Source organism: Miscanthus floridulus, chromosome 18, assembly GCF_019320115.1.
Source record: "Miscanthus floridulus cultivar M001 chromosome 18, ASM1932011v1, whole genome shotgun sequence".
Classification (NCBI taxonomy): domain Eukaryota; kingdom Viridiplantae; phylum Streptophyta; class Magnoliopsida; order Poales; family Poaceae; genus Miscanthus; species Miscanthus floridulus.
The window spans coordinates 24,420,894-24,440,346 of record NC_089597.1 but is presented as its reverse complement, the minus strand read 5'-3'; the positions used below and the strand labels follow the sequence as shown (position 1 = coordinate 24,440,346).

The window sequence follows — 19,453 nt, the reverse complement described above, 5'->3', positions numbered from 1 at the left end:
ATTTCGTAGAGATCTATATTAGAATTTACAACATCGACGCAGTGATGGTGTGGGTATGTCTTTTTCCAGCACAGTGTGCTTTGCTGTTTCAGGATTTTCATATGTTTTTATAACTTGGATCCTGGACCTGGACTCTGCTCACCTATATTTCTGTTGGCCAGTTGCTGAACGTTGGCATGCTTTGATATGCATGCATGGATTTGTATCTAGTTCATTCTTTATCTGCCACTGATATGTTTTCTGTTCAAATAAAATCCCAGCTACACTAAATTTATAGGCTTGCAACCCAACCTGATTACCTAAATGCCTTCTCTCACTCTTCTTACCTATGTCTTTATTGTGCTCAGAAATATAATCTGTGGTGCATGACATATCAATTGCCTGGCGCCCTGGCGCAATAGTGAAAATGAAATCGTTTACCAGAACACTGGTAGGATATAAGTTTTTTTTATTTCCTGGTGATGTATTGTGATTCCAGTAAAATTTAAATGTGAAAATGGGAAGGAATACTTGATATCAAAAGTGCAATGATAATTAAACTGTCACAGCCATTTATTCTTTTTTTAGGGGAAAGTCACAACCATTTATTCAGGAAACGCCCAATGTACGCTGGGTTGCGGTGGCTTACTGTCAACCATGCAGAGTGTCATATGTTTTAGTTCTTCTACCAATCATCTCATTAGTAAGCCCTGTTGAAATCTGTGGAGTTCTGGGCATTTTCCTGCTTTTTCTGTTGTGCTTTTGCTCATGCAGTTGAACTTAAGATCCCCTTTTTTATCTGGGATAGTGGACTTTTGGAAAAGTCATTCACTCGATTTTTTTTTTACGACCGATGCCTAAGTGCGTCATTCACTCCATTGGTAATTAGAATTCAGAGCTGCAGTCTTTTCACAGGGCTCATTATGAAACTGGCTAGTTTTTTTGTTTCCCCTTTTCATAGAAGGATTGCAGTGTTATTAACTGTGTAGACTCTGCCTTAGTCATTTCTGGAGAAATTGTTCTTCAGTATGAGGTGTAGCCATGACGCATTGTCAAGTATACCATATGGTTTTGAGTTTTGAAGACCTTGTAGGGTTCGGTGGCTTACTCTTGATGGTATTGCTATTGATGTTTTAACCATTCAAAGTGAAACACAATTGGTTGGTTTCCGATGCGATAGCATCAAAGCATGATTCTGAGTCTGCTAAGCTGCTGGTGTTTTACTAGTGAAGACATTACTTGCTTCGTCATGCATCAATTGCAAATCAGGCATTACTGCAGACCTTTGGGTTCTTTAACTCTAGCTTCAGCTGTTCAAGAAAAAAATCTGAGAAGAGGTAGTAGTAATGTAGTAGACACGTGCTCCTATCATTTTTGCCCTTAAAATTCAAGGGTCGCTTGCTGTATGATGGCGTCTGCTGCCGCTGCTACGTCGCTGCCACTGCTGTTCACCTGTGGTCCTGTGCCGACCGACAACGGTAGAACCTCATACTGCTACGTCGCTGTAACGCTGTCCAAGCATCAGAAGCGACAACGGTACTAATCACGTGCTGCTTAAAGAGAGGCCGAGAACCATGCACCGTGGCCGCGGCCGTGCGCGCCGCCCTGCCCGCGTTCCTCTCCCGGTTCTTCCCCTTGGCCGAGCGCGTGGTCACCAACGCGTCCACCGGCGTTCCCGAGATCGCCTGCAACAACGCCGGCGCCGAGCTCGTGGTGGCCGACGTGGGCGTGGCGCTCGCCGCGGTCGACTTCGCCGACGCCGACCGCTCCCTGAGGATCATCCTGGTGCCGTTCGAGCAGGGCCTCGCGCTGTCGCTGCAGCTGGTGCGCTTCGCGTGCGGCGGCTTCGCGCTGGTGTGGGGCACGGACCACCTGCTCGTGGACGGCCACGGCCTGTTGGCGCTGCCCAATGCCTGGGCGGAGATGCTCCGCACCGGTGGCCTCTCGTGGGAGCCCCACCACGAGCGGGCCTCGCTCTTCCTGCCGCGCTCACCGCCGCGGTACGCCCCGTCCCTGGACGCCGAGTTCACGCGGTACGCGCCGGACAGTCTCGTGCGCCGGATGTACTGGTCTCCGCCGCAGACCTCGACCGCCTCCGTGCCGCGGCCAGCACAGCCGGCCGCCGAGCCACGCGGCTCGAGGCCCTGTCCGCGCACGCCTGGAAGCTGCTCGCGGCGGCCGCGGGCGGCTCCGACACGCACTGCCGCCTCGCGTGGTTCGTCAACGGCCGGATGCACCTTGACCCCGCCAAGTACGACAAGGCCCGGCTGGACCGCTACCTCGGCAACGTGCTCACGAACGTGTCGCACGAGGCCACCGTGGAGTCCATCTCGTCGGCGCCGATCGCGGACGTGACGACGAAGGCCGGCGCGGCCATCAAGAAGGCGCTCCGGTCGGAGCGGTACGAGGAGCTCGTGGACTGGATGGAGGCGCACAAGGGGGTGTTCCGGGGGGGCGTGAAGTGGACGGAGGCGGTGGGCGCGGGCACGGGGAGCCCCGCGCTGGTGATCTCCTCTGTCACGCCGTTGAGGGTAGAGGGAGACTTCGGCTTCGGGCGGCCGCGCTTGGTGATGCCGTGGGTGCGGCCGGGGCGGCTGGGGTCGGCGAACATGATTGTGGCCCGGAACCCGGCGGAGGACGGGTCGTGGGTGGTGAGCGCCAGGCTGTGGCCGCGGCTGGCCCAAGCCGTGGAGGCGGACCCGGAGGCGGTGTTCGGACCGGCCACCGCGGCGCGGCTCGGGTTCGGCGTGGACGAAGCCGTTTCTAATTGGATCTAGGTACAATGTCGTCTAATGTCTATGGGCTTCTCGTTTGGGCCTTCTTTCGGCTCGGGTAACAAAAGTGCAATTTAAAATAAAATACATCTCTCCGTTGTATTAATTAATCTAAAAAAATCTCCGTTGTATTTTCTCAAGTTAAATATCTCCTGATTGTATAATTCTATATGGCTAGATAAAATAAATATGATGTGAATTGTTGGCTTTATAAACGACGTCTCTTTTTGTTTTCAATTTAGACAATTAGCACTTGTCCGAGATGAAGAAAAAAGAAAGAGATTAAAGATAATCTATAGTTTTTAAGCCAACATCTACCTTAATAAACTTTTAAGCCAATATTAAAGTATCCTAAAAAAAATTCAGCACTTGATAGTCTCCCCCCCCCCCCCCCCCCCCCCCCCCCCCCCCCCCCCCCCATCTAAACCTGATTCCGCCCCTGCCGGCAGCGAGGAGCATTTGGAGTCTTGGCAGGGAAGAGAAGATGGTGAGTGGTGGGGTACAACTCTAGGAGGCTAACAAAAATTATTTGGTATTTATCTATAAGTAACTACTCCCTCCATCCCATAGAAGTATCATTTTATCATTCAAATTTCATCCCATAAAAAGTGCCATCATAGGGAAACATGTGGGTCTCACCTAGTAAGTTTGTAGCTCAACCCACTAAAAATGGTACTATAGACTAACTTTTTGTAGAGGTATGTTTGGTCATTTGACGATTGTATTGGTATCTTTTCAATTTTTAAAATGACTCTCCTTGTAGGATGAAGGGAGTAGCTAATTAATTTGGCTGTAGAATTTTGGGTGGGCCGTAGAATGCGGCGTCGCCACCGGTAGCTGAGATTTATCTCCAAAGCTTTATAAGCATTTTAACTATGGTCTTGTCATTAATTTCACCGTTCACGGTTAGTGAAAATCGTTGTTTTCAATAAAAGCTACAAAGATGGACCGTGTAGACAGTAGCGGCCCCAAAACTTTTGAGAAGTCTGAGCTGTTTAGTGGCTAAGCAGTAGAGTAGACGTAATCCTCTATGTATATAGGCTACACAATAATAAGATTTAAGAGTAAGTACAGTAATTGGCTTACTTATAGCCAAGTAAATGCTGACATGGAGTAGAGAAGAGGTGAGAGCTTGGTTCTTATACAAACAACAAGCAAGATACGGAAGCATAGGCATTGGTGGGCCCATACATTAAGTGAACGTTAGAAAGAATAGGACAGAGAAGGTGAGACATGAGTAAAAATAACAATAAAAAACTTTTTCCAACAGACAAATAAGAGACCTCTATTATATAGCTTGGCTTTTGTAACGGTTAATAGCCAAACACTTGGCTCATCTATTATTGAACTTGCTCTAATAAAGTTGAACACCGAAGAGCCTAGGCAGAGGCCCAGGGTCATCGGGCCCTGGATCCACCAGTGCGTGTACATGACGGCTCAAGTAGACAAACTAGTGATTTGGTCAGGAGATTTTACAATCCCCATTTGCAATTATCCCAACCAAATTAGAAGTAATTCGTAGAGATTGTTGGATATACACCATGTGAACGAGTACAGGATGGGGAGGCTTAGTTTGACAGGGTGTTGAAGCTCTGCCAAATGGGTCTAAGAGAACTGGTTCTTTGTTAGAGCAACTCAAAGAGACTGTAAAAATATATTCCAAAAACTAGATTTTAGCTATTCTCTAAAATAAATAGCATAAAAAAAAACTAAGGTGTCGCAACAGGTCTTGTAAAATTAGCGGCTCTTCATATTTAAAAGTGCCACGTCATCAACTTTTGGCTCCGATCGCTCGCTTTGCCCAGGTTGCCTCCCCCGCTACACTGCTGGTTCTACGACTTCTCATTGCTATCATTGTTGGTCTTCGTCAGTTCCGGGGCTCTTCTCGTGCCTATCATCCTGATCCTGTATTGGTGATGAGACCTCACGATTTCTCACAAACAAATGTCTGTCAGAACATAAACTCTTGCTTCTCCCTTCCTGCAACCTTTTGATCCTAATTAGTCAGAGCGTCCCAGTTCTCCTTGCCTTCTTCAATGGCACTGCTTGTTTGTTGCTTCCTACGCACAATCTTCCAGGCTCCACCTCCGCAGTAGCCATGGAGGCCACCGGCACCTTCCACCACTTTTTAGATGTCATGCTCCGCATTCCGCAACCTATTTTGGTCTCTGTCCCTTCCGGCAACCGGCCTTGGAAGCTCCCTCCCCTGCACCCTGCCTTGGAAGCTCCCAGGATTGGGGATTCCACACCTCATGCGCTCTCACGTCGTGGTGTGTGGCGGCGCAATTGCAGCGGCTGGCCAGAAGAGAACAGGGGGGGAAGGGGAGGCGCATGTGCAAGATGGGAGGAGCGCGCGTGGAAGAGGGAAGGAGCGCACGTGTGGGAACACAGCACGGAGCTGGGATGGCGAGCGAACATGATTTCTTTATTTCTTCTTATAAATTTAACTTAATTATAACAAAACTGTCACTATAGCTGCTTTTGTCAAATGCTCTCCAACATGGTTTCAGCTCCAAGGCCTTAAGGAGGAGCCGGAACCAGCCAGACTTAGACAAGACGATGGTTGGATCCCTTCGACTTCGTTCCCATGTTTTATTCAGTCGTACAAGTCCAGTGATTGAGCGGCGGCTGGTGACCCTTAGGTATGATTCTATGACTGTTGTCATCTTTTGCAAACGTCCGACGACACGCACGGCACGGGTGCGAGATCCATTTCGGGCAACTGGCAAGATTTGGAGGAGTGCAGTCTTTAGAGGGGTTCAATTGCAAGTTTTTTTTTGAAGAAAAATAGAGAATATGGCCCCGTTCGCTTGTCTTAAAAATGGTTTGTTTGGCTTCTTTTTTCAGCCGGAACAGTGTTTTTCTCTCACAACAATTCATCCGGAACAGTGTTTCTTTTTTCAGCCGGAACAGTATTTTTCTCGCACAACAATTCAGCCGGAACAATGTTTTTCAGCCAGTTTCAGACCAACGAACGGGGCCTGTATTAAGAATTTTAGGAGCTAGGAATGCTGGAAACCGAGGATTGGGAGCTGAATTTTTTTTGGGTGCTCTTTTCTGAATTTATTTAACTGAATGTTTAAGCAGCCATGTTGAGTAGTCATGTACAGTGAATGGTGCGTGTTGCAAGCAGCTGAGGACTGCTGTGGCCATTCCTCCTTAAACCCATCGTAATACATACCTACTATACCCCTACCTAACTTTGATTTAGGGCGCGTTTAGTTCCCAATTTTTTTTGGTTTGGCTACTGTTTGGCTACTATAGCACTTTCGTTTGTATTTGGTACTTAGTATCTAATTATGGACTAATTAGATTCGAAAGTTTCGTCTCGCGATTTCTCACCTAACTGTGCAATTAGTTTTTTTTCGTTTACATTTAGTACTCCATGCATATACCGTAAGATTCGATGTGACACTTTTAGGTGAAATTTTTTTGAAACTATACATGCCCTTAAGAGACAGAGGTCACTCGCCCTGTCGTAGGTACCATCTGAGGGCATGCATCGGCAACCGCGCACCGGCCGGTACGGTAAACGAGCCTCATCACACTTGACACTCTGAAATTAAATCTGAATTCCTGTCATCAGTTAGCAGTTGATAGCTGCGTGTCACAACGAAATACGTATTAATAAATCATTTTAGTGGGAAATTGTTGGTTGCATAACACTTATGAACGAGTACAAGATGGGAAACTTACCATTGAAATTTGAAAGTTGGATCAAATGACGAGCACGGTAGATCATTAGACTTCGTTCACGTGCTGTTTCGATCCGTGCAGCTCCGGTGGTTTGCTACTCTAAGATCTTATTATTTCTGGCTCCTGTGGTCGCCTGTGGGAAACGTTTGAAACAGTACGTCGCCTTCTATCGGTCAGTCCACCGTACCCCCAATTAGCATCTCCATCAGATCTCTGTCCCCTTTAATTTTAATACCTCCGCCGTATACTTGACTAGTTCCTCTGTCCCTATATGAGTCAATTACCAATATCTGCACAAATGTATCACTATAATAACTTTTCTCAGAGGGAAAGGGATATTAATAAGTTGGCACGGTACATCTCTAAATTATTAATTATATATAAACAAAAAAACTAAATAAATTAAGATAATAAAATATTTTATCTAGGTTCTTCCATAGTCCTCTTCGTTAGTGTAGATGATGCTTTGGATAGGATATGTCTAGGTGACATTTAGTTGTTTTGGCCTCTCCTGTCATCTGAATTTTTCACATGCGCTTATACCGTCTTCTAGCTATATTTACACTATCTTATTGCTATATTTACAATGATTTATTCAGTGTAATTTATTGAACAGAGTGATATAATTTGGAAATAACACAAATATATACCAATTTTTTCAAAAAAAATACAAAATTTTTCTATGAATTCCAGATATCAGACAAATATATATCAAATTATTCACAAATATCATCAAATTTTTCACAAACTTACAAATTTACAAATTTTTCTATAGCGAGAAGCGTGCATGACGAACTGCATGCGACGTGTCCTGGATCGGATCTCCTGCGTGCACGCGCCCAGCCAGCAGGCATAGCGGCCACTGCTCCACTTTTGCCATGTACTACGCGTGCACGGATGATGGATGCATACACCTAACAATGGCGGACGCATCGAACGCCCTGGGCCATCGGACGACGGCAACGAACGGTCCAAAAATCAGTTGATACAAGCTCCTAAATTAACCGGTTGATAGATAGCAGTACTGTTTGGATAAACAGAGCTTCGCTAAACACCGAAGGTGCATAGAGTGCAATCCCCATGCCAAAACTACTCACCAAACCCAAAACATTCGATATGCTTGAAGATTTGACATTCTACTCACGTGAACCAATAAAAGAACATCAATGGTTGCATCAATGCAAGTTTTTTTTTGAGTCGTGGATAAATCAATATGTTGTTTGTAGACAAAAATCATTTGGTATGAAAGTATTTTTCATATTCAATCTATTAGTACTAAAACTGAGTTGCCAGTTTGCAACTCTTTTAGGAGTTAACGGTATAAGGATCTAAGTTAAAAAATATTTAACTTTTACATGGTCCAATGCAATCCTTAAAACTCGAATTCAAAACTTCCTAAATTCCAAGTTTATTTCTTCTCAAATTCCTCACATATACGTTCGCACTATGATCCTCAAAAGATCTCACGATTCCACTCCGAATATTGTGGAGCTACGCTACAAGTGGACCTCACGCCCCTGTGTCAACTAATGCATCCTCATAAAAACAAAGACTACGCACGGAATGAATGCAGTTTCAAACATGCATGGCTGTTAGCCTGTTGCCGTTCCTCCTTAGATACACCCCAAAAAAAATCTTTCAAAACTATGTAGTGTAGTGTAGCCACAGGTAATCGATCGAACCCTGTCATTTTGAAGTTTTTAAACTCGTGTCATCATCTGGCAGCTAACAGCCTGCGTGTCACACTCAACGAAATAATGCAGAATTTAGTTTCCATATCTAGCGACTAGCAGCTAACAACCATGCATTAACGACGTGCATAAATGGAGCAGTCACGTTGGTACAGGCGTACAGCTTGGACGACGTGGCAGTGCCCCGGCCCCCCTGCCGCCTTAAATAATCGCACGCGCGCACACACACCCAACCGCGAGCTCCATCGACGCTGACGCGTCGTTACACCATGTACGCACTGCAACGATCGCGTATAAGTATGTCGCCAGTGCGTCGGCCACGGCACACGGTGCAACGTGCAAGAGGCGAGCGTAAACTGTAAACGAGCACATGGCGTCCTCGTTGTCCATGGTAGCGTCGCCGCTGACGGTCGTGTCCCTGCTTGTTGCGTCGGCGTCGATAATGAGCGGCGGCGCGCAGGCGCAGCCAATTGTGCCGGCGGTCATCTCGTTCGGCGACTCCACCATCGACGTCGGCAACAACAACTACCTCCCCGGCGCGGTGTTCAAGGCCGACTACGCGCCGTACGGGCAGGACTTCGTGCGCCACGAGGCCACCGGCCGCTTCTCCGACGGCAAGATCGTCACCGACATCACCGGTTGCTATGCTACCACCACGCTTGATGCCTACTCTGTAGACTGTAGTGGTTATGACGGCGGCTGTGTGACGAACGAGTTCGTTCTGTGGGTTGTTGCTGCAGCTGAAACGCTCGGCTTCGAGAGCTACGCGCCGCCGTACCTCAGCCCGCAGGCGTCGGGGAAGAACCTGCTCATCGGCGCCAACTTCGCCTCCGCGGCGTCCAGCTACTACGACGACACGGCGGCCATGTATGTAAGTACCATGGGATCGGTGCAACAACAACCCATTTTTAGCAGGAGACGCTAGATGCTGTTGCTTGTTGAGACTCGCCAGTGACGGGTAGGTGTATTGCTGGGTGTGCACACGTGCAGGACGCGATCACGCTGACCCAGCAGCTCAAGTACTACAAGGAGTACCAGTCGAAGCTGGCCGCGGTGGCCGGGCGCGCCAAGGCACGCGCCATCCTCACCGACGCTCTCTACGTCGTCAGCACGGGCACCGGCGACTTCCTCCAGAACTACTACCACAACGCCTCCCTGTCCCGCCGCTACAATGTCGACCAGTACTGCGACCTCCTCGTCGGCATCTTCTCCGACTTCGCCAACGTACGTCATCCGGATCAGAGACGGCCGGCCAGCCGCCATCCTAGCTTGCTTCGTGTTGAACGCGCGCGATCGAATATGTGTTGCAGGAGCTGTACAGACTGGGCGCGCGGCGGATCGGCGTCACGTCCATGCCGCCGCTGGGCTGCCTGCCGGCGTCCATCAGGCTGTACGGCGAGGGCAAGGACGCGTGCGTGCCAAGGCTCAACCGTGACGCCGAGACCTTCAACGAGAAGCTGAACGCCACCGTCAAGGCGCTCAAGAGACGGCACGCTCACCTCAAGATGGCCATCTTCGACATCTACACGCCCCTCCGCGAACTCGCCCAAGACCCGGCCGCTTATGGTACGTGTTCGATAATGTCGTGATCACGCCATGGTGATAGCTACTAACATATATGACCATCGATGTGCGTCGTCGCCGTTTATTTAGGCTTCGCGAACGCGAGGGATACGTGCTGCCGGACGGGGACGGCCAAGACGAGGGTGTACCTCTGCAACCCGACGACGGTCGGAACGTGCCGGAACGCCAGCAGCTACGTGTTCTTCGACGCCGTCCACCCGTCGGAGGCTGCCAACGTCTTCATGGCGGAGTCCATGATCGAGGCGGGCATCGAGCTGGTTACCTAGGAATAATGGCGTCAATAAAGTAGACGACAGCTGCAGATGCCGCAGCTGACAGACGGCAGACCGTAGACATGTGTCTCTCCTCATCTGTTTCCTGTTCCATCGAACAAAACTACAGTGTCTGGGATAGCCTGTGAAATTGCACCGTCGGCCGGTCGGCCCTGCCGTTTTCGTAATGTTGATATATGCATGACATCTGTAGCCGCTTATCAGTTTCCTGTTCCATCCAAGAAAACAACAGTGTCTTGAATAGCCTGTGAAATTGCACCGTGGCCTACCATTTTTTGTAATACTGTTAATCATATACTGCGTTTTCCTATATATACATAATACATTTGTAAACAAGTACTAGTGGATGGTGTCCTAATGATCGTGATTTTCTCTTGATTTTTCATATGCAAGTCTTATAGTGTGTGTGTGTGTGTGTGTGTAATTTATTGATAGTACCTGTCAGATGCGGGAGTTCTATCCTCCTAGCAATGTTATGGGGCATTAACACTATAATAAAATATATTAAATTATCACAAGATTTGAAGTGCGCAACAAACTAATAACAGATACACTGGAATTGTCAATCCAATAACTGACTATATTTACTAACAAAGTGTAGTCAGCATTTTCAACTTCGTATTTTGACGATGGATTCATACAGTCTGAAACGCAACAACCAACGATGAACTACATACAGCAAAGCCGTAAACTGACTAGCTGCAAGCCTGCAACACCCAAAACAGCCTACAGGAGTACAGGTATATATCAAATCCAGCAGCTGAAATTAATGCTGATGTCCTAAGGAAACACAATTTATTCGCTTGCATTAAGGGTGCGTTTAGATCCAAAAAATTTTGGATTTTGGCTCACTGTAGCATTTCGTTTGTATTTGGTAATTAGTGTCTAATTATGGACTAATTATGTTCAAAAGTTTCATCTCGCGATTTCTCGACCAACTGTGTAATTAGTTTTTTTTTTCGTCTACATTTAGTACTCCATGCATATGCCGCAAGATTCGATGTGACAGTTACTATGCAAAATTTTTTGGCAACTAAACGGGGCCTAACTCAAAAGGAAAATAACACGTTACCTGCAGATCCTTTGTGCTCCGGTGTCTCAACTAGCAGTGGGAAAGGGCAGTGTTCAGAGTAGACTATTCTTTCCCAGAACCCATACCGGAACCATGAACATTGCGCCTGAACACATTATGTCGTACATGCTGCTTTCGCATGAGAAGCAGGTTCCAGTGTTCCTGGAAAGGGGTTAAGGATTCATTAACAGAAACATGTATAGCCGAGTGAGAGCAAGAAGAAATGAAAACCTGGAACACTGAAATACAGGTCAGACAAACCAGTTCAATCATGCACGTACTTGATGTTTCCTTTCCTCTTCATGGGAATCAGGTCGACCTTGAAGTGAATAAAAGAAGTGCAACCAAAGCACCATCACCAGCATTACGATTTTCTGGTTTGGGTGTCTGAACTAGGAGTTAGCCATGTAAACCTTGAACCCTGAAAATAGAAACCAACTATTCAAAAGTGGGGACATGAATAACATTAGCACGTGATAAACCTTAGTCCTTAACGACTACGAACAATAGCTAGCATTCATGACTTTGAGCAAGAGGTGCGATTATTAAATTTCTTGTCGGTTCAAGCTGATGGCTGGTCCACTATTAATGGCTCCTCAGACGGCAGTGACGCAGTGCAGCATGTGGAGACATGAACAGTTACTGGATCAGGGCAAAGAAAGAGAAATGTAGCAAGGAATTGGGTCGGCAGAAATTTGACACTAATCCGCAACTTCACAAAGTTTAATTTCTTTTACGAGTTCTAAACTACCATATGCAATTTCATGTTAGCAAAGTTGAAGATGTAGCCAGGAAAATCCTACGTTCCCAGAACAAATTCTCCAGTCTGGCAAGGCAAAATTAAAACTAGTAAATCAACTCAACTTGTCTCGGTTGTTATGTTTGAATCCAATACATTAAGATTCCTTCAATATGTTTTGGCTCCTGTCCTCTCCATGTGATGTTAGATGTCACTAGCTTGGAGCAAGTATGAATGTAAGGAAATAAGTTATAGTAACACTTGCAAAGAGAAAAAGGTGTAAAATAACTTGTTCCTCAAAAGCAATTTGATATTTTAATGTTCACATGAACAGCTCAAAAGCTTTCATATTGCAACAACAAGCACCATTTGTAGTAAGTCCATTAAAAAAAAAATAAGTTGGCCAAGTAACCTTAGACTTTGCAATTAGAAACATAGTCGACAGGTTGCACTGTAAAAGCTCGACAGTAAATTACTGTGGAAACTGGAAAGTTCCAGGTTGGAGCCAGTAGCTACATTTGCAAGTCAACTTTTACTACTTCACTTGTCCATGCTATCTCTCATATTTGTACATATTCCAGATATTACTTTAAGTTAGCTATAACTTTTAAGTTATCTATAACTGACATATATTATATTAAATTATCTTTGAACTGATCAGGATTTATTGCACTCTTTAAATGGACAGACTTACCTCTCTGGAGGGAAATGATCGTTATCTGCAATGGATCTGGTCCAACTCAAAAGTTCAAAGTTCAGACTATTGTGCTGTGCTTCCTTCAACCACATTATCATTACCATCAGAATGGAGGCTGACAATCAATTTAGACATTCAAATATTCAAGAGCTGCATAAAATCCCTGGTCACTGCTACACAGGAAGATTAAACCTCTTGTTCATTTCAAGGATAACGTCCCCAAATATCTCACAGCCTTGCCCATTCTTATTCCAGTTTAACAACCTATTATGAAGATCAATCACAAAATCTTTATCTTGATTTCCCTGTTCCAACACCTTAAATAATGACTTTACACACTTGAGCAGGTATGGGCCTGTCTTGTTTCTGAGTTGGCTGACAAAACAACAACATCTATCTTCACAATCAAATATCAATGAGGACATATCCTCAGCTACGTCAAGCCAGCCAAAGATGTGATATGCTCCAATCAAAGCCCATCTCTCAGCAGTACCAATGCAGCTGCCTAAGAAACCATCATTACTGGCATGATCTTTTGTTTTTATTTGTGCTTCATTTGACCCCAGAACCTGCCCAGTGCTTGTGTACCGCAGAAGGATGTCACAGTTCTGCTCGTTAACACAACTAGATGATACAAGCAATACTCCTAAAGGAATCCACTGATGCAACAGGTTAAAGTACGAGGGATGGAGGTCCGATACTTTTCCAACTTGCACTTGAGGAAAGGCAGTTGTCCTACAACATTTTACACAGCGATCATCAAATTCTTTAACCAGGGAGCTTACAGTGTTTATTGGCACATGGAATTCCTCTGAATTCGCAGCTGTGGGTATTCGCAGTTTCCTCCTATGATTCACAGTACTTTGGTAGCTTAGGCACTTTTTGTTGTTCCTAGCCCAAGAATGTGATATTTCCAAAATATTGTTTGATAGCACCTCGCATTGATCATCATTAGAAGGGCATAGCACCCAAGAAAGGTAAAAGGCTGCCCTCTGAACAAGACTGACATCACTTATTGATTCAGCAGTTATCTCTTTGGATAATGTTTCTGATAAATAATCTTGTGAGCCTTCTCTGTGGAAAAGTAAAGCAGTTGCAAAACTGAACCAAACGGGGAAATTAATAATCATGTACCTGCAGAACCAAAGTTATAGCAGGTGCAGTTAACTTCTGTCATACAAATGCTAAACATCTAGCTGAATTGCATATTTGAAAACACATACCAAGCAGAATTATATTTTACCAATCCCTTTGATGGTTGTAGTTGTAAGTTTTTCTGCGAAGAGCATCTAGTTCTTGTGCTGTCGAAATGAACCAAGGCACTGATATAAGAAACTAGGTCCAAAAAAACTTTACAAGATAAGGGTCCAGTTAGTATCGCAAGCAAGTCACTTTGTTGGCTTGGGAAGTAAGCATGTGAAAAGGGGAATCTCTGCCCCAATTCTATGGATATTCCCCATGACATAGGCTTGAGAAGAATGTCTAATGCCGACGATACCAATGCATTGTGAAGTTCTAGCACAGAACCCAAACCCCTGCACAAATAAAGGATGAATAAAGAGATTTTACAAGAAGCAGCCCTTAAACAGCGAGCCCACAATGTATAACTAGTTCAGACAATATATAGAGATGTGTAAATGTAACATCCATAATAGTGTTGTTGGTAAAATATCATTTAGGGGCTACAGAAAGCAAGGATACAAAAAAAAAAAACCTAAAAATTCAGTCAAACTTATTTCTTTGAAAAATGTAAGATCAAAATTGGAATTAAAAATTAAGTGACAAATGTGGAATAAGTTTGGTACTGTTCATTGAATGAAATCTGTTTCAAACCACTTTCCTTAGATAACTTTAATCCACTGCCTGTTTGGTGCATTCCTAATTTAGTCATGTCGGAGTTTCTGAAATAACTATTTGGTGGACTGCCATGATGTGGCAAGCCACTCTTAACCTTTGCTGCTCTGCAGTTCTATTTGTAAGATTAAAAGTATGTGTAGAAACCCACTGACTGCGACCGGGACACATCAAACTCAGTGCAAACAACAGTATAGGGCATTTCATATGAGTGTTTGAGGTGTGAACTTACGTTGCTAGAAACCAGAAGTGTAATAGTGATCTCATCTCCATAAATATTGTTGGGGAGCAAACCAGGCAAATTATGATGATACGCCATTCCATCCTATTATACAATTCCTTTCTCAGGCAAAGCAAGGGCCTTCTAATTACCTCCTGGAGCATCGCTGAGAGATCATGCCTAATAATTGATGGGTCAAGATGCCATAAAAGCAACCTACCACAGACAGAAGATATAACTAAATCAGTATACTCCATGCAGTGACAACAAAGATACACTTAAGCATAATTATAGAAAGCAGATGCTTAAAAGTCCATGCCGTGACAACAAAGATACACTTAAGCATAATTATAGAAAGCAGATGCTTAAAAGTCCATGCAGTGACAACAAAGATACACTTAAGCATAATTAAGATGGTACTGCCTGTCAGTGTACTACAGATAAAAATAAAGTAGAGTGGTTTGCTGGTGAGCAACAACACTACAGAGCAGGGGCGGAGACAGGGCTGGTGCTGATGTTCAATGATAATATTATTTTGGTAGCTCAGTGCAACTATATTATACATAGAATTGAATATGCGTTAATCATATATAAGACCTGCAGTGCCTAGGAAGGATATCTTTCGATATTTAGGATCAATGCTACAGAGAAACGGGGATATTGATGAAGATGTTAGCCATAGAATCAAAGCAGGGTGGATGAAGTGGCGCCAAGCATCTGGTGTCCTATGTGACAAAAGGGTACCACAGAAGCTAAAAGGTAAGTTTTATAGGACGGCGATTAGACCTACTATGTTGTATGGTGCAGAATGTTGCCTACGAAAAAGACGACATGTTCAACAGATAAGTGTCGCGGAAATGCGTATGTTGCGTTGGATTTACGGTCATACAAGAAGGGATTGAGTTCGGAACGATGATATACGTGATAGATTAGGGTAGCACCAATTGAAGAAAAGCTTGTCCAACACCGGTTGAGATGGTTTGGACATGTCCAACGGAGACCTCCAGAGGCACCGGTGCGTAGTGGAATCCTAAGTCAGGATAGTAACGTAAAGAGAGGCAGAGGAAGACCGAAGTTGACTTGGGTAGAGGCAATAAAAGGAGACTTGAAAGGATGGAATATACCCAAAGACTTAGTCTTAGATAGGAGTGCTTGGAAAACAGCTATTCGTGCCTGAACCTTGATTGCTTCTGCTGGGTTTCAACTCTAGCCTACCCCAACTTGTTTGGGACTTAAAGGCTTTGTTGTTGTTGTATATATAAGACCTGCAGTGTACTTAGCACCCCTCTTGGTTAAGTTCTGGTTCCGCCTCGCTACAGAGATTATTATCCAGTAAGCACAAAATTGCACTCCGAGCTTTCAAGATCCCCCTTCGCACTTTACAAGCACTCCTCAAATTCCAAATGTAAGTTGTTTTAGAATCTGTGTTGGTCAAACACTCAAACTTCTTAAAATTCCCACCATCAATGTATAAACAGCTATTAAGACTGAGAACACAAACTTGATATCACTACACTTCTCAATCCTCATTATAAATCCTTTCACAATTTGTAATTACTTTTTTCTGAAATAACATATTTTCACATAAATCAGTAGTCAAAGTGTCAGATTAGAGACCATGGCAATGTCCTAAATGACTTACTGTGGAATCAGAGGGACTGTTTCTGATTCCTACTACACGTTTACAGCAAAGAAATGGTGTACACTTAATAATAGCACAGAAACTACAATACCACCACATCTTTTACTTCCTTAAATCTTACTTTTATTAATAGCACACGATGATCCACAAGTAATTGCTGCAAGTATACTGCATACCTCAGTGGGATTGAGTGGTCACTAGGAAGGACATGATTGGAAGTATGGTTTATTAACTCCGCAGCAATGGTTCCCATATGAGATACTCTTTCTCCCTCTTCCTTGTAATATGGTAAAGGGAAAAGACACTGGTAGTGAGGGGATAGCACGACCGTTTTCGCAACAGCATACAACAGATTATAAGAATGCCTTCCATCTACATTGAAGAAATAAAAGTGTCAACATTAACAAAAAACAGATAATCAACCTACAGGGAGAAAAAATCATTTATAAGCTGATCTCTCAACTGTGAAACTGCTCACAAGTACTCCTAAACATTATGAATGTCACATCATCTGGCCACAGCATTGATGGGCACTTCCTGTGACATTAGACATACCTGATTGCAATGTGTCGGAAGAGAGCCCTGTAAAAAAATAAAAAATAAATAAAAAAATCTCACCATCACAGTCCCCCAATTCCTCCACAAGGGTTGCACACGATTGGAGCAGCTCGTGGCAATCCACGGGCGACACGGAACTCCCGACACAGAGCATCTCCTCACCAGCGTCCCCATCGGGCCGGACCACACGGCACGAGACTGATGCCGAGAGCACGGAGACGAGGGTGCCGACAAGGCAGTCGACGCGAGCACTATTCACCTGCATACGCACGAAGTTCAATCAGCACGATAGTTCAGCTAAAATGCCAACAGTGCTAACGATCCAATAGGGCATACGACGAGGGAGTCATCTTACCTCTAGCGGGTCGAAGCACATGAGGGAGAGCGCGGCGTCCAGAACCCTGGTTCCGGATGAGGCGCCGGCCGCGTCGCCGCTGGGGTTGAGGGCGGCGGCGAGGGAGGAGATGGAGGCCGAGAGGGATTCCCCGGAGGCGGCGGCACTGCCGCCGGCGGGAGGCTGGGAGAGGCGCCCGGCGAGCTCGGCGAATACTCGGGTGAGGTCTTCGAGGGGAGGCGCCATTTTCGTGGAGCACTGGTGGAGCGGAGCAGGGAGGGAATGGACCGGTGGCCGCCGTGGGAACGGAAAGGGAACTCCAGCGTGGTCGTGATCTGATAGTGTGCGACGGAAATTGGAGAATGGGCTGAAATAAATCGGATCATCTCCCCCGAGTCGGCCCATTACAATTCTCCAAGAAAAGGTTCAAGGAGAGGCCCATCGGAGACTGGAGCCATTCCGAGCAGGGCATGTCAAGCCTGTTTTACATGGCTCCTCGCCGAGGTGCTCCTCCAGGAAAGCATTGGGCGAGGAGCCAGAAGTTGCAGCCTCGGTTTCTACATAGAAAACGGCTCGTTCCTTTTGTATGCACCAAAAAAAACTCGGCTGTGATCCTACTTTGGAAATGGTGGAGCAATCGCAGCCGGCTGGATCATGGGGAGAGAGGCCTAACAAGGGGCGAGATTGTTGGCCAAGTTGTGAATTTTGTGAATGACCTGAATAAGAAGGAGAAAGCGGCGCCAAAACTAACAGCAAGGAGAGAGCAGCGCTGGCGGTGCCACCATCAGATATTCTAAAAATGAACAGCAACGGTGCTTTTGTACAAGAAACGATAATGAAGGGTGGTTGGGGATTTGTGGCCAGGGACCATCAAGGTGAAGCGGTCATAGCAGGAGCAGGCCGCATTGCAACTGTACCCGACGTGCTGACTGCTGAAGCATCCGCTTGCGCCAAAGCCCTTCAGGCGGCAACAGACTTTGGTATTTCTCGGATTCAATTGGAAATGGATTCTTCGATCCTAAGGTTATCTCCAACAACACCGTCTAAAATACAAGACTCATTCGTACTTTGGGTAGCGCTACAGGCAAAAGGTTCAATACATATTCGGCATCTTCTTCAACAACAACGAGACCCAAAAGAGAATTATTTCTACAAATGGGTTTTCAGGAGAGAGGATACCCATATTTGGGTTGTGTCTCTCAGGTAGCCCAAAATAGGTCTCCCGTATAGGTACTCTGTTGGAGGCTAATTTTGAATCTCTCACTACCCATTTTGAGTTTAGGTCTCCTTACTAGAGACAGTATAAAGCAGGCTCTTCTCATGCCATCGTTGGACCTGACGGCTAGCGGGATGTTGATTAGGGATATTCGGGATCTTCTTCATGAGCATTTTGTTCGTAATAATGATATCATTCTTATTCGTAGAACTTGTAACTCAGTAGCGCATGAGCTAGCAAGGTTGGGGATGAGTTGGGACCGGGGCGAGTCTTGCATCTAGACAAGCCCCCTCCTAGAATTTGTAAAAGGTTTGGTGACTCGCGATTCTGTGAGTCTTCGGTTTCAATAACAAGGCCGTAGTGCCAGGTTAGAAGTTTCAAAAAAACAAAGCTGCTAGTATGCCTCTTTCTGAGATGTTTAGTTCGGCTCTGGTAGAGCCGTAGTCATGCCAAACTGGCCCTTCTCTCTTAAAAAAATTACTTCTCCTTTTGTTCTCTCTTAAAAAAAACAAGAGCTCCTCCAGGCTCTGATCTTTTGTTTGACAGAGATCTGAATTTTCGGTGTAATCACGTTGCTAGCGATTTGGGCAACATAGAGGCCAATGCCCAATGGAAGCCTTTTTTCCAGTTCAAAAATTAAAAAGGAAAAGGATTGCCCAAGCTTTGTGCTCCATGCATCTGATGTTTGAACAGCACTGGCTCATCAAGTCATCATTACATAAGGAGCATGCCCAAAAAAAAAACAAAGAGATACAACCAGTGGCACAGTAAAACTTACAATGTTCTACAGTTTGAGATACTTCAATTATACAGATGCTGATGTAAATCACTAGGATTTTAGGCATGAAACTGCACAAGACCTTCAGGATCTTCCTATGCAAACAGAATATGGCAGGCGCATTGCGCCCCAGAATGTGGCACAGCAGAAATCAGGTTATTCATAGAATGTGACTAGCATTCAGCAACCGAAACTGTTGCACGGCACAAAATCATACTTAGGGGAAAACTCGATTGTCATTCTTATTCCCAAGATAAAAACACATGGAGCATGAAAAATTGCTCCCGTAACTTATTGACTATGGCATCCTTCTCTTTTGAACCTCTGGAGAGGGAATTTCATACTGC

The 19,453-nt window shown here is 45.3% G+C and overlaps 2 protein-coding genes and 1 pseudogene across 3 annotated transcripts; 2 read left to right on the top strand and 1 right to left on the bottom strand.

The window, feature by feature from the left end:
- The first annotated feature begins 1,387 nt into the window (after window positions 1-1,387).
- LOC136523494 (coniferyl alcohol acyltransferase-like) lies at window positions 1,388-2,900 on the top strand (annotated as a pseudogene).
- A 5,549-nt stretch (window positions 2,901-8,449) lies between these two features.
- LOC136522186 (GDSL esterase/lipase APG-like) lies at window positions 8,450-10,277 on the top strand. The gene is made up of 5 exons (XM_066515976.1): window positions 8,450-8,778; window positions 8,881-9,011; window positions 9,131-9,364; window positions 9,451-9,706; window positions 9,794-10,277. Exons 1-5 carry the CDS (start codon window positions 8,511-8,513, stop codon window positions 9,988-9,990), a joined length of 1,086 nt encoding a protein of 361 aa, XP_066372073.1. The 5' UTR covers window positions 8,450-8,510; the 3' UTR covers window positions 9,991-10,277.
- A 189-nt stretch (window positions 10,278-10,466) lies between these two features.
- LOC136522185 (uncharacterized) lies at window positions 10,467-17,434 on the bottom strand. 2 transcript variants are annotated; one of them, XM_066515974.1, is made up of 9 exons: window positions 17,134-17,434; window positions 16,839-17,037; window positions 16,397-16,592; window positions 14,591-14,794; window positions 13,728-14,039; window positions 12,502-13,638; window positions 11,350-11,489; window positions 11,069-11,230; window positions 10,468-10,722 (listed from the first exon to the last, which is right to left on the bottom strand). In XM_066515974.1, exons 1-6 carry the CDS (start codon window positions 17,356-17,358, stop codon window positions 12,678-12,680), a joined length of 2,097 nt encoding a protein of 698 aa, XP_066372071.1. In that variant the 5' UTR covers window positions 17,359-17,434; the 3' UTR covers window positions 10,468-10,722; window positions 11,069-11,230; window positions 11,350-11,489; window positions 12,502-12,677. The 2 variants fall into 2 exon arrangements, with proteins under 2 accessions (XP_066372072.1, XP_066372071.1); XM_066515975.1 differs by lacking the exons at window positions 16,839-17,037; window positions 17,134-17,434 and adding an exon at window positions 16,684-16,749 and having other exon boundaries at window positions 10,467-10,722.
- Window positions 17,435-19,453: the final 2,019 nt, after the last annotated feature.